Source organism: Culicoides brevitarsis, chromosome 1 (genome assembly GCF_036172545.1).
Source record: "Culicoides brevitarsis isolate CSIRO-B50_1 chromosome 1, AGI_CSIRO_Cbre_v1, whole genome shotgun sequence".
Taxonomy (NCBI): domain Eukaryota; kingdom Metazoa; phylum Arthropoda; class Insecta; order Diptera; family Ceratopogonidae; genus Culicoides; species Culicoides brevitarsis.
This window is the reverse complement of record NC_087085.1, coordinates 15,142,617-15,169,265: the sequence shown is the minus strand read 5'-3', so window position 1 is coordinate 15,169,265 and position 26,649 is coordinate 15,142,617. Positions and strand designations below refer to the sequence as shown.

At 29.4% G+C, this 26,649-nt stretch overlaps 1 protein-coding gene across 1 annotated transcript; it reads left to right on the top strand.

The window, feature by feature from the left end:
• Nucleotides 1-25,908, top strand: LOC134837322 (neuroglobin-like). Its single transcript, XM_063852693.1, has 3 exons — nucleotides 1-702; nucleotides 1,526-1,757; nucleotides 25,720-25,908. Exons 1-3 carry the CDS (start codon nucleotides 494-496, stop codon nucleotides 25,906-25,908), a joined length of 630 nt encoding a protein of 209 aa, XP_063708763.1. The 5' UTR covers nucleotides 1-493.
• The last annotated feature ends 741 nt before the right edge of the window (nucleotides 25,909-26,649 follow it).

The window sequence follows — 26,649 nt, the reverse complement described above, 5'->3', positions numbered from 1 at the left end:
AGGACAGGCAAAAGGAGTGAAATATGAACCATTATCTATATTAAAAAAAAGAAGCAGAAGAAGAAAATATAGAAAAAGAGAGCAAAGAAATATTTATAACAGTGCATTAAGTAATCACTCTCCCAAGTAAATTGTGTAGTGTAAGCAAAACGCGACCAACTGTCATATAAATTCAGCTACTTCTCCTCCACTGTGTTTTAATCAATAAAAATAAAATACATCAAACTAATGGAATATTTGCGTTTTTCATCAGTTGTTACCGTTTCTCACTATTAAATAATAAGATATTCTACTTTAGATTACATCAGAAGAAGAAAAGTGCGCGCGTGCGGCCCACATAAAAAAAAACGTGAAAAAGAAAACAAGAATAAGAATATTTTAATACTCGGTGTGCGGTGTAGTAGTTTGATAAATTGCTCGAAACAACACGAATAAAGTTAATTAAATCTTTCAGCGCACATAGTTAAAACGTACACAAACAAAAGTAGTGAAAATGGGTTGTGAATTGAGTAAATTAGCCAGTAGTGGTCCAAAGGGATCAGATAAAAATCGTAATTTTGATTGCGATAATCCAAATACACAAGTAGTGCCAAAATCTGATCCCCGATTGCCACTTAATCCAAAGCAAAAGTATTCGATGATTGCTTCGTGGAAGGGCATAAGTCGTGCGATGGAGCAGACCGGTGTCAACATGTTCGTCAAGTAAGTTTTTGTTTTTTCTAAAAATTAAAAAAATCATTCATTTCATATTTTTCTTCGAATTTGTTTAAAAAATTTAAAATTTTTCAAAAAAAAAATGTAAACTATAAAAATTTATATTAAAAGTAGAGTGATTCAAAATTCCTTATTTCACATAGTTTCGTTAACGTTTAAGATAAATAAAAGGTTTTTTAAGCCATTTTTTTTATCAAAATAATTGTTTATATTTTCAGGGCCAAAATAGCTTTTGAGTCAAAAATCATGACCAGCTTAATTTTTAAAAATTTTTTTAAATTACATTTTTAAAAATAAGCAAATTTTGTCTCATTTAAAAAATAAAATTAATTTAATTAATTAATTAATTCATTAAATTTAAATTAAATTAAAAGTCATAAAAATAAAAAAAAAATAAAATAAAAATTTTAATTTTAAAAACTTAAATTTTTAATTAAAATATAAATTATATTAAAAAAATAAAATTGCAAAATTTTTAATAAAAATTATATTTTTCCCCGAAATTCGAAAAAAGTCGAAAATTTAAATATTATTTTGATTCAAAATATTTTAAATTCAAATATTATTTAAAATTTATTTAAATAGAAAATTCAAATATTTAATTAAAGATTTAATATCAAAAAATCTCATTAATTTAATTTTTTTTGGTTCCATTTTCTAACTTTGTACCTACTTATGTGATTTTTTTTTATATTTTTATTCAAAATAAAATAAAATAAATTAATTATTTTGAAGTAAAAAACTTCGAAAAATAAAAAAAAGATGAAAAAATGAAAGAATTGACTAAATCTAACCTAAAAAACTTTTTCAGACTCTTCGAAGAAAACGCCGAACTCCTATCCCTCTTCGACAAATTCCAAGAGCTCAAGACGCGCGAACAACAAGCCACTTCCGAAGAGCTCGCGGAACACGCGACCAAAGTCATGGAATCGCTAGACGAGGGTATCCGTAGTTTAGATGACGTAGATGCGTTTTTAAATTTTGTCCATCAAATTGGTGCATCACACACCAAAATACCCGGATTTAAAGGAGAATATTTTTGGGTAAGTACACTTTTATTTTTGCCTCATTATTAATGGATCGCGAATCGTGATTAGAAGTCTTTGAACTTCCTTTTTTACCTTCATTTTTTTCATTATTATTATTATTTTATTACATCATTCGCTTTCTCGTCATCCTTCGTCGTTGTCGTTGTCGTCGTCGGTTGGCTGGTTGTCATAATAATAATCAGCTACTAGATCAAAAGCACGCTAAAAGCATTTTCATTTAGTGCCATGCGAAAAATGTTCTCACACAAAATAAGTCATTTTGTTTTAGCACCACTTTATACCGCGCTCTAACGATGTCCAGTAGAGCAGTAAAAAAAGCGAGAAAGAAGACATTTGAGCATTACATAACCACAACATTTAATATTCAAAGTAGGCATGATTCTGATGGCTTTAATTAACACGCAATTTCTGCCAGGCGAATCACATACAACGACAATTATAAAGGAATTAGATACAACGCTGTTTCCGACTACATTTTTTTTTCGTTGGTGCCTCGTGCGTTGTGATTTCTTATAATTTGCGGCGACGGTAGTGTAATTATCTGCGATGGTGGTATGATTCTCGGGTATTTTTCTTCTTCTACATACTTTTTTTATTGAGCGCCGTTTAAATCGAGTAGGAAAATGGATAATGTCCTGCAATTAATACTTGACTATTTCATGAAAAATCGTCGAATTAACCGCCATTTATATGGAAATGAATCATTAAGATAAATCGGAATAGGAATTTCTGTCATGTCAGTGTTTCTTTTTTTCCGTATTTCCGAATAAAGGTGAAAAAGATGCAAAACCACACACTTTTTCACACACACACACATGACGCAAATCCTTTACCAAAGGTCGACTAAAGGTCCCCACATACACGAAAAAGGTCCATCATTCATCTTCATCATCATTATCATCAACTTGAGCGCGGGAACAAACATCTTCCCAATGTTACAGTTGCTCAAGTTATTCGAAGCTAATCTGTCATTGTTACTTTGAAAGTGTTGGAAAAGGGTGCAATAAAAGCCATTATTAGGATTAATAAATCAAAGACACGCTTTAAGATTTTTTTTTCTTTGCGTCTTCTTACTCGTTGCTGTCTCGCACTTAGTTGAGTAAGTTGTAAGCCGTTACATGAACAAATGGAAAATTTTGTTCCTGCATGGAATACAAAATAACAACACACATGTTTTATTTATATGACGACGCAAAGGAAAATTTCGTGCAATATCCTTTTTTATTATGTTTGCTGAAAAGATAATTCATGCGGCGGCCTCGTCCCAATTGCATGCACTTAACACATCCATGTCTAAAGCAAGATATAATTTATGGATAAACGTTCTCATGAATCATGTAACGAAGCGCCCAAAATCTCATCGGATTACCAACATGCGCCCGACGTGCTAATTGTTTGATTGATATATTAATTCATTTATAAACATATTACATAAACACAATTTAGTTATATAATAACATAATGGAAATCTATCTCATCAGAGCACGAGTGATAACGCAAATAAGGCAAACTTTATCGCTGAAAGAGGGACTCTTTCTTGTGTGCTTTTATGCTTAATAATGATACGCGTCATGTTTCAAAATTATTATCTGTGATGTGGAATTAATATTCAATTAATTCGCAGTAGTTAAACAAACTAAGTGTGCAGAAAATCATCTTTTATGTCAAATAAATGACAAAATTAAAGAGAAAATGATACATTATGGAGCTTAGGTTTCAAAATATGTACCTTTTTTGTCTAACTTTGTATTTTTAATTGCTGACAGTTTTATCCCTTGGGCTCTTTGACTGTGCATTGATGTACGATACACATGTCATTAAAATTTTATAAAATTTGTAAAAGTATCTTTATTAAAATCATAGAATACGAGATAAGGTTAGAAGAAACTTCAAAAATGTTCAAATATTATTTTTTTAAAAAACCTAACAAAATTGTTGTATAAAAATTCTAAAGAAATTTCATAAAAAGTATATTTGACTCTTAATTGATTCAAATTAAAGGGTAAAGATGTCTATAAAATAAAAGACCAGAGGACAATCCACAGTTCAGTAGTCGTTTGTTAAGATTTTTTTTAGTTGAGATTTCAAGTGTAATTAAAATTTTAAGTGTAACTCATTAAAATAATTCAACTCCTCGTGAAAGATGTTTTGTCGAAAGTAATTGGTTCGGGATTTGGTGTCCTATTTTTGCTTTGTTTTTAAATTGTGTTGTTGTTTTTGTATTTCTTTCCATCATTTACGATGATATTGCGACGGTTTTTTGGCTAGTTCGTTTAATATCACTTTTTCATATTCTTATTTCGTTTATCACATACATGATTAACTTTGTCTTTCAATATCACATATTATGTGATTTTTGAAAATAATTCAATTTTATGCCAAAAGAGATCGTATAAAGTTGCACTTCTTGGAACTTTAAATTGTCCTCTGTTTCTTAACATATTTTTACTGGACATTAATTTTACAACACATTTACACTCAAATTTGGGAAAAAAATGCATATTTTTTTGTATAAAATATCATCGTTATGTTGCTTTTGAACAAATTCCTTGTATTCATGGTTTCTGACAGTCCGCAAAATATTTTTATGTTATATGTGCAAAACACATTAAAATAAAGCAAATTCTTTAATCATTTTCTTGTCATTACGGGATTTTCAGGATTCGATATTTCTTGTTGATCTGAAGATTTCAAGATGAAATTCTTATGATTTTATTTGAAATTTAGATGATTATAAGAATCATTGTATCGAGAGTAATTGGGTTTATCCTCGAGTTGTTTCAAGTTTTTTGGTTTTGCTTCTTTTGTTTTCAATACTTTCCAATAAATAACGTTTACTACCAATAAAAGTATGAAAAAATCAAGAAAGTCACAATTCTTTAAGAAATGAAGAGTTGATCGTCTTTTGCTTTTTAATCTTTGAAACTTTTTCCACACTTCTTTTCTTTAAATCCGGTTTTTTTTCCAGATCAAAAAATACATTTTGACTGCCTAAATATATCAACATTTTTTCTTGATGCTGACATTCTTCTAAAAAATATATAGTTATTGATTGGATTATGCTTTGAAAAAGTCCAAGTCTGAAAATGTTTTATAAACATTACTTGTCAACACCTCTATAGATGATGATTTAACTTCAAATTTCTATAATTCCTTGTTTTTCATAGTTTCTGATAATTTTAAATTATTTTTCACTGGCTGGAATTCGAATGTCTTTCAAAACACATTCATTTTCTTTATATATGTGCAGTCGTAAGTTTTAATTTCTCCATTTGTAACTTTAAGAACGAATATTACACTCAAAAGCATCTTAAAAGAAAATTGATCCATGTTCATCGATTGAATGTTTTTTCATGAATAAAACTTTGTTCCTTTGATATCAAACACTGACAATATCCGTTGCTTACCTATTGACCTATTTCTAAAGTTGATTTTATCGAACGGTAGTCACCGACATTTCTAGATTGATTTATAATTATTTTCACTCTTAATCACCATCTTGACTCATCAGAATTGATACTCTGCATGCGCTGTCATTAATACTGATTAATACAAAATAAACGTCTATCGAGTAGAGTGGCATGACAATGGCATTAGTTGAAACGTACACAGTGAAAATCTACGTTATGCGACGTGAGACGTGGAAAATTACATTTTTGGCTTTTCTGAAGGTAGATTTGCGGTATGTTTTATGGTAATAAATTATCTACTTGAGACAACAAACAATCTTATTGATAAAATTTTCAACCTAAAAAAATCTTAAAATTTTGAAAAAGTTGAAAATTTTTCGAATAAGATTGTTTGTTTTCTCAAGAAGATGATTTTTCATCATACATATATGTAAAATTTTACTTCAGAAAAGCCAAAAATATGATTTTCCACGCCTCGTCTTTTATCGAGAGACGTAGATTTTTCACAGTGTATAAAAGTGACAAAAGCAGAAATTTTCCTCCTCTTAGTTTTGTTGGAAGTTGTCGTCGTCGTCGTATATTTTCTGTGTAAACAAAGATAAATCAAATTAGGCATTATTATTACCAATGAGCGTTAAATTAAATTTCGGGATAATAATATTTGTTGTCTTGGCTGATTTTCTGATAATTAATGATTTTTCCTTTTTTTGATTCCTTATAATTGCGTCGCGTTGCTCAGGTAATGGTTTCTGTTTAAAGGTCGAACGAACCATCAATCAAAGCGTAATGTTTTCAGCAATTCATTAAATTTAATACGAAAATTACGCTTATCTGAAATTAGGCGTTTATCAACTTTTTCCATCTTTTGTTGTTTTCTCCCTTCGTTTTGTATCTGCAGGCTCATAGTATCTCTCGTTCTAGCTAGACGCAAAAATTGAATAGTCTCTGATCTCGATATAGATTGCCGTTCTTTTTTTTTCTGTGAAAATAATTGCCAGAAGCCATCTTGTACAATATCCGTTACGTTTATGTACATATTTCGGGCGTAAGCAAAAGTTTAATGTTTTTAATGAAGGAGATTGTTTAGCAAAAGCAACAAAAAACAATTACACATACCTACAGCAACAACATTATGAAATTATAGGGGGGCGAAAGCCGTTTACGACCTATGTTAAACATCAATATTATTCGATATCGGATCTGATGTAATATTGAACCGGGATTCCGTTCAAAAACTTATTGATGCTGCAAATGAGGATGATGATAAATTATATCGTGGAATGAACTAGATGGATTTTGGGTGAAAATTTTAACATGATTTTGCATGTTTGTTTGTGAATATGTTTGTTTTTCAGTTAAACATAAATGGCGTTACCCGTTAATTTTGTTTTACCCGTTGATTTGTGTTTAAAAGCAAAAATTTACCCTCTTAATGAGGGCTCACATACCGATTTTTCAAAATGCAGATCACGGTTCTCCGAAATATGTTGTTTTGATGTTAGAAACAACTTTTGTTTTGGATGATGTTAGCGAAAAAAATTGATTAAAAAAAATTTAAGTCAAAATCCTCTTATTATGAGGGCTCACATACCGATTTTTCAAAATTGAGCTAGATCACGGTTCTCCGTCTCAAAATGAAGGTTTTGATGTTAGAAACAACTTTTGTTTTGGACTTTTTCAAAATTTTGCGTTTTCGATGTACAGGAGCCATTTAAAGATGTTAGCGAAAAAAATTGATTAAAAAAAATTTAAGTCAAAATCCTCTTATTATGAGGTCTCAAACCGATTGAACAAAATGAAGGTTTGATGAGGTTTTGGATTTTTCTAAATTTTGCTTTAAAGATGTTAGCGAAAAAAATTGATTAAAAAAAATTTAAGTCACTTAGAAATCTTTTTTCATTTTTCCAATTTTGCGTTTTCGATTACAGGAGCCATTTAAAGATGTTAGCTTGAATTTTTCTATTTTTCTGAAGGTTTTGATCCAAAACCTTCTCTTAGCTTAACCTGACTCACTACAAAAATTTTTAAAAAAATTCGCGAAGTAGAGTTTAAGTTATTTCGTTACAAAACTGGTATAAATTTCGAATTTCAATTTTAGGCAGACCCTTTTCGACGTTAAAATTTCTCGTCAAGCCACGAATTATTTAGAAGGGCAAACAAATTGCCTTCCTCTTAATAATATTATTGAAACCGGCTAAACAACTTTTGCAATAAATAAAATTTTATTTTTTCAAAGCTCGAGTAATCCTTCGTAATGTAAAAGTTGTGATAAAATCCTGTGTTTTGTATTAAATTATCTCTTCCTACTGGCACAAAAAATTATAGTTTGCAATGAAAATGCACTTCGTACGATGTAATATCACTAAATAGCCTCGAGCAGAAATATTGCATGCACGTTGAACCAAACTGTGTGTGTCGGTAACCCAGATTAATGTAAAATGCTTGATAAAAAAAGTAAATTAAACATTTAGAGTAATCCGCTTACTTTTACGCCCCGTTCCGGGCTCCTAATTTTCTATCTTTTTTGCTTGTGTGTGTGTGCGATGTAAATTTGGTTCCTTTTACTTACATCATATCCGAAAGGTGTACTAATTTACAATTGACACAAATTTCGGACGGGTGGGCAACTAATCCGATTATATTGCTTTTTATTTTTTTGCGTGTTTTTGCCAATTTTTTTTTCTTACATGAATGAAAGCTTCCTCGAGTAATTTTCATTAAATTCATGCTCGAATATTTTTACCTTTATTTTATGAGCTTTTTTTTTGTTGCTTCAGCTGAAAAAAAAGAAAACATAAAAGAAAAATTTAATTAAGAGACAGAGCAAAAGAACACTGGGAGAGGGAAAAAAGAAAACAATTACAAACAAAGTCAACGTCATGTACTCGACGATAACGAGAGAGAGAGGAGTCGTAGCATGTAGAGTATGTTGACTTAATAAAATTTTTTAATTAAATGATTTGGGACTTTGACCTGAATCTTTATCCTAATTTTTGTTGTTTGATAAACATATTACGCAGCAATGAAATAAACATAGTCCTTTTTTGTTTTTGCTTTTATCTCTAATTTTATGGAAAAATTTTTAACATATATCTTAATTTTATTAGAAAAATTTATTTTCTATTTAAAGTTGTAGGTAAATTTAATGTTTTCCTCTGAATTTGATGGTTATCGAAAAATACATTTAAATTTCCTTTTTTTAACGTGAAACAAATTATTTTTGAAATTCATGGAAAACTAAATTTGTCAGTTAAATGACAATCTAAAACTTTAAATGCTTTGCGTTTTCCGTTTTTTTATTACAAAATAAAAAAAAAATAATTTTCATGAAACAAAATACAAAAATTCCCTCAAGAAATTTTCGAAAGAAGTCTGTCGCCGCAATGTCGACAGTAAAGTGTCACAAAAAAAGTTATTTCTAATTAATAAAAATCGATTTTGATGAATGTATTTCTCGGAAAAAACACTCAACAGAAAGTTCGCAGTAAAAACCATTTCTAGTTGATTTCACATTCGAGCATTCCGAATTATTTAATATAATAATAGGAGGTAACATGGATTCAGATAAGATCGTTTATTTCAAAAAATGGTTTTACCAGACGTCTTTCTCACAAAAACACACACAAATCCAGCTAATACCCAATTTCCATTACATTGAATCTAGTTTGTGGCTTTTTGGGTTTTACTGCATGACATCATGTATGGGGGGATATGTCACGAACAGAAAAATTGTCTTTGTCGTCGCCAGTTATAATGATGTAGAGAACTGCGAAACTGGAAAAAGACAAAGAGCGAGACAACGATGATGATGTATTTATTACTTCGCATCACGGTCATATGGGTTTGTCTGTCTTTTATAATAATAAAATGTAATCTGCTCAAATTCTGTTCCTTTTAAATGTAGAAAGTTTTTCTCGTAAATGCACGTAGTCTGACAATGAAGACAGCGACGTGGATAAACATTGAGTTGCGACGCAACAGGTGATTGATTATCAGTATTATGACTTCTATTTTGATTAATGTCTAAATATTGTTTCTATTTTTGGACGAGCTACGTTGTTTTTAACCTTTTTTGGAGGCAATTAAGCTCTATAAATAAAGCTAAAAGGCGTAAACAAAATCAAACGTCAACCGCCATCCTTGAATAATTCGAAAAAGCATCATCGAGTGGAGACGCCTAGTTATTGATTTGAGCATTTCGTGCATTACCACCTGGCACAATCAATATAAATAAATAATTTCCCCCAAAATAACAGGGCTTGTCAAGCATTGTCACGTTATTTTATTAATAGCTAACTAACATTGTAAATAAATTCTGTTTTTGGGGGGCTACGAGCACGTACAATCAAAGTCAATATTTTTGTAATTTTTTATCATTACGAATGATGTTGCTCGCGAGCACGAACATTGTCTCCTTTAATTACAATCATAAATATAGACAATGTAATAATAAATCGATTATTCGATTTTACTTCATTCTCTCACTTATTTCCATATTGCGTGAATTGTCCAGGCTATCATGACGGGCAAAAATTTCGCAGTTAATCATTTAAAGGACTATTGATTTTTTTTTATTCTTTATGATTTATCTATAATTAATTACTATACTTGACTTACTTGGTTTCGAAAGCACTACATGAAAAAAAAACGAAAATTTTCTTTTTGCGGCAAAGCAAATATTTTCACCAGCAGTTACGAAACCCTAAAAATAGTTTTTATGAATATAGGTCATAAAAACTTTCGTTTCTCATAATACGAAAATATATTGGAAAATATATTTTGTGGGGAAACATGTTTGATTTTATCGATTTTTGCGTCGTAATTTTACTTTCTCGACATATTTCACCATCATCACGTTGGTTTAATGAAAATCAATCCAGGAAATTGAATTAGTTAGTTTTTGGTTTTAGTTGGCGGAGTCGTTCTAATAAGATGGATTGAAAGGGATATGCGATAAAGTGTTTCGCGAAAACTAGAGGAAAAAATAAATGAAAGAATTTAGAGTGAAAAGGAAGCCTGTCAATGACAAAGGACATCAAAAAAGTAATTTCAAAGGTTTACTTACGTTACTTTTTTTTTTGAAGTGAATGGATGCCGAGTATGTCATCATAACAAATGAGGGACAATATTTCAGGCGTGTGAGTGTAAAGTTTATTGGCTTCCAGCTGTGTAACAGGATTTCAAACTGTTTCCTTTTCGTACAAGTTCTTTGTTCACTTTTCATTGATGATCAGGGTTTAAAATTGAGTTAAGTCAAAAGTAGTTGAATTTGAGGTTTAAGCTCTAATTTATTATTTTAAATTTGTCATTTTTAATCATTTTACAACTCAAAACTGCAAAAAAATTGAAACTGAAAAAAATTTTTTCTTTGACATAGTTTTGTTTTGAAAACTAAATCAAGAGCAAAACTAAATCAAAAACTGTGTCAAAGCAATTTTTGTCAAATCTTGCTCCAAATGGATAAAAATTTGTCAGAGGGTTCTAATTTATCATTTTTAATTATTTTACAACTCAAAACTGCCAAAAAATTTTTTCTTTGACATAGTTTTGTTTTGAAAACTAAATCAAGAACAAAACTAAATCAAAAACTGTGTCAAAGCCATTTTTGTCAAATCTTGCTCCAAATGGATAAAAATTTGTCAGAAGGCTCTAATTTGTCATTTTAGACAATTTGCCATTTTGTCATTTGTTACTTTAGACTTGAAACTCAAAGTCATCTATTTTTATCAATTTCGATCCTGATCTTCAATGAAAAGTGGCCTTCATTGAAAAGGAAACAGTTAGATTTTTAACTTAACTTTAATAATTTAATTTTTAGTAAATATTTTAAACAATTTTTAGGGAATAAATATAAGAAAAAAATATGTGAAAGACGTTCAACTATATTAACTGAGAAACGGAAACGAACTAAGGTTGAGATCAGCATTCACACAGAATTGTTTATTTTACAAGGTAGGGAATTATATCGACGATATGACTATGTAAACTATGTAAATTTCAAAAAAGCTGCGCGCGAATTTGTGAAAGACAGATTTCAATCTCACTGAGACACAAAGAATCAACATCACACAATATGATGAACCTACACAATAAGTAACAATATATGAGATACCGACTTTTAGCCCGTTTTTAAAACATAAGCTTAAGTCAAGTTTAACCTTAACTTAGTAGACCATGCATTCGTAAAAACCTCAAGTTCTTAAGTCAATTTAAGTTCACATTCAAAGTTACAATCTTTTGAATCTTTTGAACTTGACTTAAGAACTTAATGTTTGTTCAAAAATAAAAAGCTTGATGTTTTAAGTTAAGGCTTAATATGACTTAAATCTTAAGTTTGAGAAAAATTCAAAAAATTTTTGAGCCCCGTTTTTTGATGGTTGCTTTTATGAAACCAACACGTACCTATTTATTGCTTACCCTTCAAAAGCTTTATTTGTAAAATGACTTTTTGTCGTCATTTTTCTCCACACAAAACGTCATAAATGTGTTTTTCTGTCTACCAAGCTTTAACCGGAAGTTTTCTTTTGTACAATCGGAATAAATGCTCGTAAATTCTTCATGTCTTCTTCAAATCCGTCTCTGTCTTTGTCGCTGCATTATTAAAGGCTTCCATTCATCATCGTTACACGATTACAACGAAAAAGTAATGAAGATTTAATAGAGTGTCATGCTCGCACGCACAAAGCTTTGTTCATTAATGACGTCATAAGCAACTTATTGAACACAAACACACACACAAAAGAGTGAAATGATTGCGTGGGCGATAATCTGTCTGTTATCCATGGAAACACATGATAATCGACTTCCCATATTTCGCGTGAGTATTTCTTACACGTATCGCCGCATTTCCTCTTAATTTCTCTCCTTTGTGTGCGAGCAAGTTGAGTGTTCGTAAGAAAAATATGAGGAAATGTTTTCATGGACAAGGAAAAAACCACTTCAGTTGGTTCGTTGATTGTTAAGCTTAACATTTTGGTTCTTTTTTTTTGCCACAAATATGTGACCATGTATAAACAAAAAGCATCAAAGGAAACAGTGCCTCCGGCATGGAATGACTATGCAAAAATAATCATATTCTTGTGTTTACTTTGTTTGCCGAGCCAGCTGAACTCGTAGACACTGGCACGATGATGTTTAAAGTGTTTCTGTTTTTAAGGGGATTTTCGCAAAAATAAAAAAAAGGAGGAACGATGGAGAAATTTATGAAAAATAAAACATATTTTTTGTGTTCGTTAAATACGTCCCTTGAAATTATGTTTTGCTCGTTCTCATTCTAGGAAAAAATTCTTTTCCATCGGAGATTCTTTCATATTGTGATGTATGGCGGCATCTCCATTTGCATGAAAAAAATAATGAATTTATACGAAAAATAAATGCCAAGAAAAAAATAAGAGAAAAATAGAGAGAGAGTTCTTACAATAAAAAAATATTTCAAACATTTTTCATGTCGTTTGGTTTTTGGTCAAATTTTTCGGTTCAATATTGGTCGAAAATTGTGTGAAAAGGAGAAAAGTTGAAAGGAGAGAGTGCTTACACAAATTTACTGGTTAACAATGTGTTTGACATGATGTTTGTGTCCCCTCATTTTCCAACCGACCAAGTAACCAGCATTGACAACAAATTTTCACCATTCACAAAATCTCTGTCTAAATCAATATTTTGAATCAATTCCGAACAATAAAATACAAGTTTGAGTAAACAAAAGTTAATTGAGGTGTTGCTCCTTTTGTTGTTGTTGTTGTTGTTATTTTTGTCATCTCAAGTGTTGTTTATCACAGAAATTTGTGAATTTCCATTCAATGTTTACTCACCTCTCTGTTTTTTTTTCGGGTTATTCAAAGTTTGCCCATTAAAGCAAAGTGGATTCATGAAATTTTAATTCGATTCCATGGAGTCCAATTCACTTTTGCACCCTTTTTATTATTATGAAGCGAATTTTAGCACGAACATGAATAACTTTTTAGCAGGAAACCACGGTGCGACACAGACGCCCATACATAAAATGTTTCGCGAATATTTCCTGACTATCCATTTTCTGTTGACGGATCATTTTCAAATATCCTGCGGTCGGTTAATTAGTTTATCGATGTCACATTCCGTCTCTAGAAATACGAGAACGTGCGAAATTTTGTGTGTTTTTTTGCAATCCTCGTAAACAAATCCGTTTTTTGCCTCAGTCAAGTGCAGATACGAGAGTGGCAAAACAACATTTCAATTACACATGATAAATATAAAGTTAATTTAAAAATTTTCCAATTAAGAGCTGAGAGGAGCTTGCGAGTGTTTTGTGCGGTTTGTGCGAGGCGAGAGTTAAAGGCTTTTGTCTTTATAATGAATAAATAGCAATTATACGAGACGATGTAAGACTGTTTTTCAATTAAAAACAAATAAAGCGAACAAATGAGATAAGGCAGAAAAAAAGAATGGGAGAAGAAGATGAAGGAGGAGAAAAAAAGAAATGAAGAAACCGACTTAGAGAAAATACTCATTTCCGTGAAATTGTTTGAAATTCAAGTACTTACGCTATATATATTTGCATTCGTATCATTGTTATTACGTTTTGGCAGAGATGTAAACAGGGATGAAAAAACTTATGGCTTGAAATTAATCTTAAAAGACTTTACGACTTAAACTTAAACTTACACTTAATGTAAAATAAAATTTTGACTTAAGCTAAAGTTTAAGAAATTTGCCAATTAGATTTTGGCTTTTGAACCAGATTTCGAAAAAAAAATCTACTTTTTTGAACTTTTTCGAATTAAGTTAATAATTTAAGTTAAATTAATTTTTTTTTCTTAAGCTTAACTTAAGTTTTAATTTTTATGTAAAAAAAAAAATTTACTTAATTATTCAGGGACTTTGACAATAAATAAAATTATGAAAGTTAGATTTTTTTTATAATTTTCAAAAAAAATCTCGCTTCAAAATTTTAAAACATTTAAAGAGTTTAAACAATTCGATTTTATTACCGCATTTTTTCTTCGAAATGCAGTAAAAAATATATTTTGACTTAAGCTTAAGTTTTAGAAATTAGTTAAAAGTCAATTTTCGAGAAGTTTCTAAAATTTTTTTAAAAAAAGTAAATTTAGTCGATTAACTGACTTTTATCGAAAGTTAAATTAAATGATTTTCGCTTAAGCTTAACTTAAGATTTTTCAAAAAAATTTTTTTTTTACTTTGACATTAAATTAAATTATGACAGGTATCAGATTTTTTTAAATTTTTAAGAAAATTTTCGCTCAAAAAATTTAAAAACATTAAAAAATTAAATAAAACGAGTTTATTACCGCATTTTTTCTTCGAAATGCTGTAAAAAAATAAAAACAAAAAAATTTTTTTTTCAATGAAATAGTTTCAGTTTCTACAATTTTTCTATAAAATGAGGGTTTTATTAAAATTTATATTATTTTAGCTTGAAAAAAAATCACCCATTTTTTGATTTAAAATTTAAATTTATCGTTTATTTATTATTTTTCGCTTAAAGCCTTAAAGACAAATAAAAAATAATGATTTTGGAGTTTTAATAATATAATTTAGAAAAATTTCTTTAGAACAATTTTCTATCAACATTGAGAGAGAAAAAATAAAAATCAGGGATGAAGTAACGTTGATGTTAAGGCTCATCGACTCTGCTTCATCCCTGATTTGTGTTTTCTCTCTCAATCTTTTTCTGTATTTGTTATTAAGGTTTTTTCCCGTGCCTACTTTTTATTGTGCTCAAACGTTGTATAAATAGCATCAAGAGTACGAGACAATAACAACAACGATAACTGCTACAAGACGTCAAATACTACGCACACATAAAGCGTAAAGAGAGAGAAAAAGAATAAATAAAAAAAAATAACGATGAAGCAGGAAAACTTTTGTAACAGACAATAATTTTCATACAGCCAACGTGGTTTTTATGGTTTTTTACCCTGTTGTTTTCTCCATAAATGTCTATGCCTTGATGCTGCTTGTCTTATATTTATTTTTTTTTGTGCCCACTCATAGACACCAAAAGCCCGCGCCATGCCATGTGTGTGTTGCTGTCTCTGCTCTGTGATGAGAATATAGTTTTTTTATGTACATGTTTATGTTTGAAAAATGAATGAGAGCGCTACTGACATGTAAATATCGATTTTCATTTCATTCAACCTCTATCTACAACAACAACAACAACAAACAAACAACAAACGAACGACGACGCGAACGAGGATAACAACGGCAGACAGGTTCTTTTTACAAATGATGGTATATTAAACCGCATCAATCAAGCGCTCAAATATATTGGAATGTTGTAATGACAGTTTAAAAGAACATTATTATGTTGCCTCGTTGTCGTTACGGAACTTTACTCGTCAAAAAAAAATTTCGTATTTATTTACAAATAACGGAAAAATGTTATCAGTGAATTTACGTAAAAAAATGTGATTTGTTTGGTTTTCGTTATATTTTTTTTTCGTTGAACAAGAAGAATTTTCTTTGATGACAACGCATGCGATAACGATAAGGAAGAAAGAGTTTGGCACTTGAGTGGTTTACAGTTCTTTGATCTCTTTCTTGTATTTATTCCGAAATTTTCCTTTCAAATTTCTTCAATGCGAATTTTTGTGCGGGGGAAGCAAAGTAATTTGTATGCACAGCTGCTGCACGATAGAATTCCCACGACAAGAAAGGATGACTTTGAAAAAAAACCTGCCAATCTGTCTGACGCACCTGCTTGTGTCGACAATTCAATGCTTTCCCGGAAACCAATCTGTTGAAATCACACACAAAAAAAGCAAAATAATCATGTTGCGTCAAAGTTAATTACTTTTCAAGCATTTTCAGCTGAAATTATCGCAACTAGTGCAGTCTGTTTATCAATCTCGATGATGATTGTTTGCAGTTCTCGAACATTTTAATTAAAAATTTAATTTATTTTACGTCTAATTGCGGTCTAATTATGTGTGAAAGTGATGTGAGGTGTGTGCAAGTAATTTAATTAAATTGTTAAGAGGAGCAAAATCTTGCGAAAAGTCTCTTTCTCATATCTAAGTAGTTAACACATCATAAATGTATTGCCACGAGGCAATGAGAAAATATTATAAAATAATTTTTCATCATCTATAAAAAGTCGTGCTTTGCGTGTTTGAGTTCAAGGAAAGCGATGACAACGAACGCCAGGAGAAGAAGAAATATAACAAGAGGAAGTGTGAAGAACAGTATTTATTAAAGTACAAATATAAGCACGTCTGTGTCCTTCCATTTTGAGAGATGTGTATTAGAGTTGTGGCATTTTTTCATGCGTGTGAAACCCTTTTTTATACGCATAATTTTCTTTTTCTTTACCGCATTTCAAAGAAAAATACGGGTTTACTCTGGGTTTTGATTTGTCAGGTCACGTGGTTTGAAACTATACATGTTACGGAGTTTAAAAAAATTTCAGGTCACGTGGTTTGATTTTTTTGAATGTGATATTTTGAGCATTTCAATCAGGTCACGTGGTTAAAATTTTGTAATGTCTTGTAATTTGAAAATTTTTCAGGATTGGAATCATTTTAGATCACGTGGTTTGAAACTTTTTGAAAGTCACGTGGTTTGAAATTTCACGTCGTTTGAAAAATTTCTTTTGTCACGTGAATTTTAAAATATTCAAGTCACGTGGTTTGAAGATTTTTTAGGTTATGTTATCTGAATTATTTTTATAGATCACGTGGTCAAAAGTTTCTTAGGTCATGATGTTTGAGAAATTTCTTAGGTCACGTCGATTAAATTTTCAAATCACGTGGTTTAATTTTTTTCAAGTCATTTGGTTTAATATTTTTTTAAAACTCACATGCTTGAATTTTTCATATGTCACGTTGTTTTAAAAAAAACTAAAGAAAATTTCTTGAAAAACAATTTTACAAGTCACGTGGTTTCAAGATTTTCAACTCAACGTATGAAAATTTCTAAATTACGTGGTTTAAAAATTTTTTAGTCACGTGTTTTACTTTTTTCTCTTATCTTTTCTCTTCTCTTCCTATTCAGGCGCGAGATTATGAAAAAAATTGAGGTCACGTGGTTTAAAAAATTTCAAGTCATGTAGTTGGAAGTTATCTTAGATCAAAAACTTTGTAAAACCACGTGGTTAAAACGTTCAAATTTTTAACGAAATCGAAATGCGGTAAAATCGTTGGTTGTTCTCCATAAGGGACAACTTCATATATATTTTTTTATGTGACGATGATTTATGATTTCTTCATTTCAAGATTTTTATGTTTCTCATCGTTTTTTATATTACAAGATTTTATTTTATTTTCGACGCAGAACGATGCTCATGCCGTCGATAAGTCGCGGCATCCGCATATCACGTTTCACAAGTTATGCAAATATTAGCGAATTTTATCTTAATTAATATGATAAGTTTTAATAAATACGCCTCCTCTGCATACGCAAAATGTTACGAAAACTTAATAATTTATGTATATCATGAAATCTCGCGCTAATTTATTATTTACTCCTAGAACTTCTTACTCGAGTACTTTTCAATTTTCGTCTCGAAATTCGCTGTACCGAAAATTTCATCATTCCAATACTTTTTAGTTAAAGAAAGTCGAGTTGAAGAAATTTTGCCATTTTTTGGCGCGGGTAGCAACAAACTTTTATTTGTATTTTGAGAAGGTGTGTCAATGTTCCTGGGTAGGGTAGGTGCTTGGTGTGTAGAGTAATTAAAAGCTTGTTACGCGGCACAGAAAATTTTGTGTTGACAATGATTTTTCGTCGCAAGGATACTTTTTTTTTACTTTGGCAAGGACGACATTTACGCATCGCTTGTTATTTTTAATTTATTTATTTTGATGGTCTCCGTGTTTTATTATTAAGTGCTTCCTGCGAATTGATGACTTGGTCGTCCTTGTATAATAAGTGACCCATTAAATTTTTATGTTCTCATTGGGAAAACAATTTGACCGAAGTCGTACTTTTTTCCGCTGGTAGTCTTGTAATTAACAGTAATTTGCATTCGGATAGTTTTAAATTAAATTTGCATGAATATTTTTTGTGGCAGAGCAAGGTGTAGCTTAAACAAGAAAATTTTTGCCGAAAGCAGATTCACTCGATGGCGGAATAACTCACTCAAAGAACATCTGCGAAACTATAAAAAATATTTTATGCAGCACAAATACAAAAAAAAAAACATATTTTCCCGTTATAAAAACATTAAAAAGTTTGTTTGTTCAGGCTGCTTTTTTTTACAGCTTTCTTCCTTTGTTTTTTGTTATCTTTTTCTTCTTCGTTTGTGTTTTGTGGCTGCTACTTTACGTCGTCTTTTCGCTTTAAATATCCATCAAAATGGAACACGAACATTTTAATGATGGTTGTATTTTTAATTAAAAACCACCTGCATTTCATTTACAATTTAAATTTTTCGACCAGTCGACTCCATTAATTTATTTTTCATATTTTTGAAACATAATTCAATCAATTTTTTGATAAATTGATATTTTTTACATTTCACATTTGCTTGAATCAGGGACGTTACTTTTTTACATTTTATATTTGCACCATTTAAAAAAACAAATCAATACATTAAATTCCTAAAATAAAATAAAATAAAATTTAAATTTAAAACTAAGAATTTTTAAAAATTAAAAAATTAAATATTTTTTATAAAAATAAAATAATAAATAAAATAAAATAAAATAATTTTTTTTTTTAAAATAAAAAAAAAATAATTTAAAAAATAATTAAAATAAAATTTTAATTTAAAAAAAAAATAAATTAATGTTAATAAAAATTTTTTTTTAATTTTTAAAATGAAAAAATTTTCCAATATTTTGAATGAAAATTTGAATTTTTAATTAATTTAATTTTTTTTTTTTTAAATTATTTTCTTAATTTTTTAAAAATAAATAAAATTAATAAATTATTTAAAAAATCAAATTTTCATTAAAAATTTTATAAAAAAAAATTTTAAATTAAAAAATAATTTTTGGGCAAATAAATGAGCTGATACAACACCTCTGAAATCCTAACACATGCGACATAAAAATTAATTTAAAATGTACATTTTCCTGTAATTGATGTCTATCATCCACTCTCTCGCAGTTAAAATGTTGTTTAATTGTAATTGAAAAAGCATTTTAAGCGTGATTGCGACTCAGATTACCGGCAATGAGACAATGCGTGCTCTCATGTATGATGAGGTATGTATAAGTACGGTCCCATGCCAACGGTAATCTGTTATCCAATCTACTCCGTTCTGCAAACTGAATGGAGAGATGAGCAGCTAAAATGGTTGCCCGAGTTACTCGAGAAGGCATTTGGGAAAAAAAAGGCGACACAAAAAAGGTGTTTATGAGTTTAAATGCGGAGAGAGAAACGGAGAAAATAAATGTAAAACACTGATTATAGACAAACACTTGTCAGGTCTATTATAAGTTTTTCGCAGAAAGAAGGCAAAAGGAAAGATAAAAGCAGTTGTTTTGTTATATGGCGTGTACATTAAAATTCCGTAACAGTTCATTTTATTTTACATAATGTTCTTTTATTTTTTTTCGTATTTTTTTTTGCAAAGGAAGTTTTGTGTCGTTTTCTTAAGTGTCTTTTAGCAAACACGCGTGTATGTCACCGGTAGCCTGATGTGTGTTTGCTTCAACCTTGATTAACTATGTAAATTGTGTTACCTTTTTGTTTTAAGACTTCCTTTACAATGAAAAAGGCTTTTAAGCCTTATAGTTCAACGAAAAGTAAAAAAATAAAAACATCCTTTCTAGAGATCTTCTTTCAAATATTTTAGCAACTCACACACGTTCATTTAATAAAAATGCCATTTAAAAACATCTCTTTCTACTTTCCGCACTCGAGATGTCGACTCGGTGTTTCCGTATTTTATTACGTTCGATGTCGTAAAATTCTTTTTTGATCATTTTTGTATTGGTAACAATGGTGTGTGGTATTATTATAATAATTTATGAGGTACACATCATACATTATGATCGTCGTCGTTCGAGAGAAGAAGTCAATTTTTATGTACTACATCCCTCAAATATAATTTGTCTGTCACGTTTGTCGTTCTTTTAACGAAAAAAACTGCTTTTTGAAGGTTTTTTATGTCTTTCGGTCATCATTAAAAATTTTATTTTTAATTAATTTAAAAAAATTAAAATAAATTTAATAAAAAAATTTAAATTTGAGAAAGAGTTATAAATTTTCAACAAAAAACTTGCAAAAAAAATTATTTTTTAAACTAAGAACTAAATTATATTAATTTTAAAATGAATTAAAAAAACTTATTTAATTTTTTTTATCGTTGAAAATTTGAAAATAATTTAATTTAATTTAAAAATTAATTTTTTTTTAATTAAACTATTTTTTTTATTATTTTTTTTAAAGTTATAATTATAAAAAAAAAATTTAACTGTTGATGTAAATTTTTTTTGATTTTAAAATTCATTCATTTAAAATTCAGATTTTTTAGCTAAAAGAATTCAAAAGTATGAAGAAGGTTTATTGAAAAAGGTTTCATTTTGTCAAAATTTTTCCCAATTCTCCAACGGTATTTTTTAACTAATAAAATATTTCAAATATGCTCATATTTCCTTTATGTATTCGATATTTTTCAAATATTATAGCCTAAAGTGAAAAAAAAACGATTTTAAAAAATATATTTCCTAAATTATTGATATTTTTTAAAATTTGGAAAAACTTTCATAATAATTAAGAAATTTTTGAAAAAAAATCGAAATTCTTATGAAAAATATTTAAATCTCTTGAAATACACTGACAAACTTCTCAATTCCTTTAACGAACACTTTCTGACTGTTTCCTCTTTTTTCTTATCAAGATATAAAACTTTTATATCTCATCACGTCTACATTACGACACACTACATAAGAACAGAAACAGATGATGGCTGGTAATGATGCTTATTTTTTCTCAGATTTTTTCCTTAGCTTCAGCCAGATTGACGAAATTTGTAAAAAAACATAAAAATTGATTTCACGTCTTAACGAAACTCTTTGTCTGGGATTTTTGTTTCTTTGCATATCTATCTATTTTTTTTGAGCTATCTCAAATTATTATTATGTAAATAACGCGCCTTTCTTTTGATATGCTTTCATTAAAGGTGATGTGCACAAAATATCTGAATAATAAAAATAACGAGAGAAAATGGGGGGAGGGGAGCTCCGTGTGGAAAATTATCAAAAGAAGGATACAAAATAGGTTAATCACACGCCGGAGACTGACTCAAAGTTTGACGATTCATCGAAAGAACGGCTTTTGGCTTTTGTTTGTTTTGATTGTTGTTGATTTAGACAATGTTATAAAATAAATAGCGCACCGTTTATATATAATTAGATCGCTTTTACCTTTTGACATCGTTTCAACAGGGGAGAGGGGGGCATGGAAAAAAAGGTTTTTTTTTTTGTTTTGTTCAGAAATCAAGTCGTGTCTTTGTTGCTGATTCTGCGATGATGTTGATGACAATGACGAACGAAACAAAAGAATTTGCTAATATTTGCGCTATTGATGCATGATGTCGTCGCATCGCCACAGAAGAATGATGAAACTGCCTCATTTGGAAGTCGTCAGTTTTATTACTTGTCGCATACCAACTTTCAACATACAAAGAACTAATGACACTTTTTCATGACATCCACATAAAAAATGAGGTCAATTGTTTTATTTCTCTCGTCACACAGTTTTGCACACATTTTCTCCGCTTTGTCCTTTGCTGCGAGACGGGAAAGGAGTAAGTAATATCATTTTACTGTTACGTTTGATAAAAGACGGAATAATGAGACGAATTCTTGGCTAGACTGCATGCGAAAAAAACTTCACATAAGCATCCTACTCAAGTGAGTGTGTGTGTCGGAGAAAAACTATTTTAAAAATAATCTTGCTTGTGTCACAACTTTTATAAATGTTTCATTTCATTTTTCACAAAAGCACGGCAGAAAGAGTGCAAGTAAGCACAAAAATTGTCTTGAGATGGGAGAATTTTTCAACTTTGACGTGCATTTGTATACTACACACGGAAGGGTGTTGTTGACTTGCACGATGTGAACTTAATGACTTTGCGACGTCAGCCGAGTGACTTGTTAAACAAGTTATTTTTCCCGGCAGCTCTGAAAACTGCTTTCTTGTTAATGAAATAATTTTATCGAAACATATAAAAAGCAGCAGGAACGAAGAACAATGCGAGAGAAATAAATAAACAAACGGATAGAGAAAGAGAGACTCCGAGGGAGAAAAAACTAGTTATCTTCTTATGGGCTAAATGTATTAAGTTTGTGTAAAAAATAAAATAAAAACAAACAAACAAACACATAAAAACAGCTATACAGAAGGAAAGTATCGCACAGTGGGGACGACAGTAGGTTACGTAATATAAACTTTTTTTATGGCGTTAACTGATGATAATAAACAGATCACCAATGATGACTTTGGAAATGAATCAACGTGAAGCAGAGCGTACGGAAAATAATTAAAAAAATAACCTGGAGGAAAATTACTCGCACGATTTTCACATTTTTTGAGAATGGGGCGAACAGTGGCGTATTAACTGTGAACGCGATAGGTGATTTTTAAGATGGTTGAAATTTTCCAAATTACAAAATGGATCCTGTTTTTACTGTAGTATAATTTTAGATTTTAATTTTAAGTCACAAAATAGTCAGTCTTTTTTGCATGTACCTATTTTAAAAAAAAACTTAATTTTAATCAATTTCTTAATAATAATTTTCGACAATTCCTCACCTAATTTCAGAGAAAGAAAAAGAAATACTTTTAATATCTAATGTCTCTCTCAAAGTGAGAAGCAATTATCGAATTTGTGACTTTTACATTAAAAAATAATTCTTAAAATGTTACTCGGGTGCGTTCAAATTTTTTGAACGGTTATTTCTCGTTCAAACTGGATATCGGGCCAAAGGCTATTTGACCTTTTTTAGCTATTTTGGGCTTATTTTAAAGAATTTTGTTCTACAGAATGCTCGGACCTAAGGCTTCTAACCTTATTAGCCTACATGTAAAACTAGCATGAAAATTTTTGACTTAAACTAAAGCTTTTAATTAGATTTAAAACTGAGTGAAGAAATTAATTTTTTGCCTTACGGAGAAAAATCATCGAATTTTTTAGGATTTCATAGACTTCCAAAATTTTTAAAAAATTGATTTGTAAATTTAAGAAGGATTAATTTTAAAAAATTAAGGATTTTTGATTAATAAAGGATCTATAAAAATAAAAATAGAAGAAAATTTTTTCTACAAATAAAAAATATTGATATTTTTGTTTCAAAATTGGTCGAAAATACCAAAATTTTAAAGTTTTACTAGATACTCGATGATTCTTTTATAGAAATTTTAAAAATAATTAGGAAGAAGTTTAAACATTTTTGATAATTATAACGTTAACGTTATGGCCCATAACCTTTTAGTTGAACGTTTTATTAAAGAATAAATATAATTATGAATTATCTTCACTCGTAAACGATCGCAGCTTACTACTACAATTATATGCCAATAATAATTAAATAGTATTTTTTGACTTTTCGACAAAATTTTGGAAAAAATATTTTTTTTTAATTTTTTAAAATTTTTAAATTAAGTTTCTTCCTTTGAATTATATTTTACTTTGAAGCTCAAGTCAAAAGTTAATTAAAGTTTCGCCTTTTGACTTAAAATTTATTTTCATCCCTGCTGAATTGACTCAATTTTGATATGATTGAATTCTCAATCGTCCCTCTGGCAATTAAAACTTGCTCTGTTTCCTGTTTTCAAAAATAAAAAAAAATCAATTATCATCACGAAAAACACAACACTGTCAAAAAACAGCTTCTGGATTATATTTTCGTAAAAGCACTCCTGATTTCACGATTTTCGCCACATAAATCTGTCACGCTGGTCAGGTTTCCTTCTTTAAAGCAGCTGAAATTGAAATTAATGTTGTGTTTGTTCGGTACTGCTGTCATAAACTTTGTCAAAAAAAAAAGATGGAATTTCGTTTCCTTTGAGAATTCGGTGTGGCGTGCGTGCGTGCAAAATCAAGATTTCTTTGATTTTCTTCATTTTCATCTCTTTTTTTTATTTTGTTCAACACTCTTGAGAGACCCTGATTTTTTGACATAAATTTTTGACAAGGGTTAAAATAATTTTTTTTTGTATTGCACACCTGTATTTATTTTTATTTGCGAAATTAAATTTCTCTTATTTGTCGACAAACAGTGGTTTAGCGTCAAATCTTTGATGTTTATTTAATTATGTTCATTTGTGTGTCTTTTTTCTCGGGCTAAATTATATCATCTCATGTATATTTATGTGATGGAAACGAATTTTTCCAGTGACTTGTTTAACGAAACGACGCAAATTCTCCCGAGACTCGAACTAAAACACATGTCGATGACGACAAAACGGAAGAGCACGACGAAAAGAGAGAAAATCAATTACAAAGGAAACCAAGAGTGTATCAAAATTAAATCAATCATGTGATGAGTTTTGCTGCTCATAAACATGTTTCAAAGGAGCGAAAAAAAAAGACAGACAAAATGAGATTTATTTTGATTGTTAGATATTTTTCTTCCGTTTTTTTTTTGTGTAAGAACCACAAACGAAAATCTTTGTTTCACGTCTGTCTGTCATGTCAGTGAGTTGAAACACAGACGCAAAAAATGATATAAATAGGTTTGCATGGTGGTGTGTGTGATTTATCTCTCTCATGTATTTTTCCTCAGATTATAATCATCTGGAAGAAAAAAAATAATAATGGTGTCATGCTCAATCTGGTTATCTTTTTTCTTCATATTTTTTTTTTGTTTGTTTGTATGATATTGAAAAAGCTTATGTCAGCTCGTTCCCTTTTTATTTTTATGTAACTATGACGATGTATAAGTTGCATTTAATTTTTATTACGTTTTATTGTTTTTCACTTTTTTTTCCTTATTTTTCTCACTGGATTTTCCTTCAATAAAATGTCGGGTTTAAATAAAAATTGTAAGCTACTTCTAGAGAATTTTATTTTTTTTTTATTTCGTTTCAATTCACACTGGATTTTTCCACATACTTAATGTTTAAAAAAAAAAATTTTTTTTTCTGGGAAATCATGTCAGGCTTCTATTTTTGCAAGTTTTTGTGTGTTTACAATATTTTTGTTGAATAAAAATAATATTCAACGTGATGACATTAAAATATTCGTAAAATTTATTAAGTTTACGTTGGCATTATTACAAACAATAAATTTTGTCGTCTCTGTTTGTGTTGGGATTTAATTGTTTACATTGCGAGTTTTTTTTTCGAATGGTCGGACCGTGTTGTTTGTGTTTGTATTTCGAAAAAAAAATGGCATTAAATTATGCAAAAATTGGTCCCAAAATGATTTCTACGTTTTTTTTTTCAACAAACGTACAACAAACTAATCATTAATAATACAAAAATCAAACAACATAAGATGAACGAGGACTCTTAAGAGTGTTCGATGTTATTTATTTTGTTTGTCTAGCATTTGAACCGACTTATTTTATTTGCTCTTGAACTAATTTTATTTTATTTTATGTGAAATGTCATCAAATTTATTAAAATAATTTATTTTTGTCTCGTTGCAGCGCATTGAAAAGCCGTTTTTGGATGCCGTGCAGCAGACGCTGGGCGATCGATACACAGAGAACGTTGATGGTATTTATAAAATAACAATTAAGTTTATCATAGAGACACTAATAGCTGGTTTCGAAAGCGGGTCCGCCAACAATGACACTACGAAGAGTAAAGAATCCAATAGTAAAAGTAATTCGTGAACAGAAAATTAATTTTTTTTAAGTCTTTAATAAATTAGCAACAAAAAAAATATATAAAGATAAAATAAATAGTTAAGGGAATACCTTTTTTTTCGTTGAACGAACAAAAAAAAATTCTTGGCATCGTCATTTTCTTTCACTTTATTTTATGTTGCATGACAACACCATCCATTGTCACGATGAAATGTTGAACAAATTAATTTTTAAACATGAACATGGGAATTTTTTATGTATATCATTCTTTAATTTCATTATCCAGACTGTGTGTATTTTCACTTTTTTTTTGTAATTAAGGCATTTAAATTCCAACAATAACACACATTTTATGAAAATCAAAAAGTTACCTTTCGTTTCATATATTTAATTTCATTGTAAAAAATAATAACATGCATAATAAATTTAAATAAAAACAAGAAACTTTGTCGAATATAAAAAAAATCCACAAAAAATACCCAGACAAACAACTAGAATAAATCAATGTATATATATGGAAGACTGGTATTTACAATGTAAAATTTCAGTAAAAAAAATTGCTTGAACGAGTGCTGTATAAAAAATATAATTTAAACATAAATAAATAAAAAAAAATTATTAAAATTGAACGAACAAAAAATAAATAACTAAAATGTTACGAAAAGTAGTGAAAAATGTATAATTTGATGTGTGAAAATAAAAATAGCAACAAGTCGTTTTATAAAAAAAATAAAAAAAAACATAACAAATAAATGTTCATCCATGCGA

Excerpts from the sequence above, each read along its gene's own strand:
- LOC134837322 (XM_063852693.1), top strand. The coding sequence starts at position 494 with ATGGGTTGTGAATTGAGTAAATTAGCCAGTAGTGGTCCAAAGGGATCA. Across the intron at positions 703-1,525 it reads GGTGTCAACATGTTCGTCAA|ACTCTTCGAAGAAAACGCCG; the intron begins GTAAGTTTTTGT and ends AAACTTTTTCAG. Across the intron at positions 1,758-25,719 it reads TTAAAGGAGAATATTTTTGG|CGCATTGAAAAGCCGTTTTT; the intron begins GTAAGTACACTT and ends GTCTCGTTGCAG.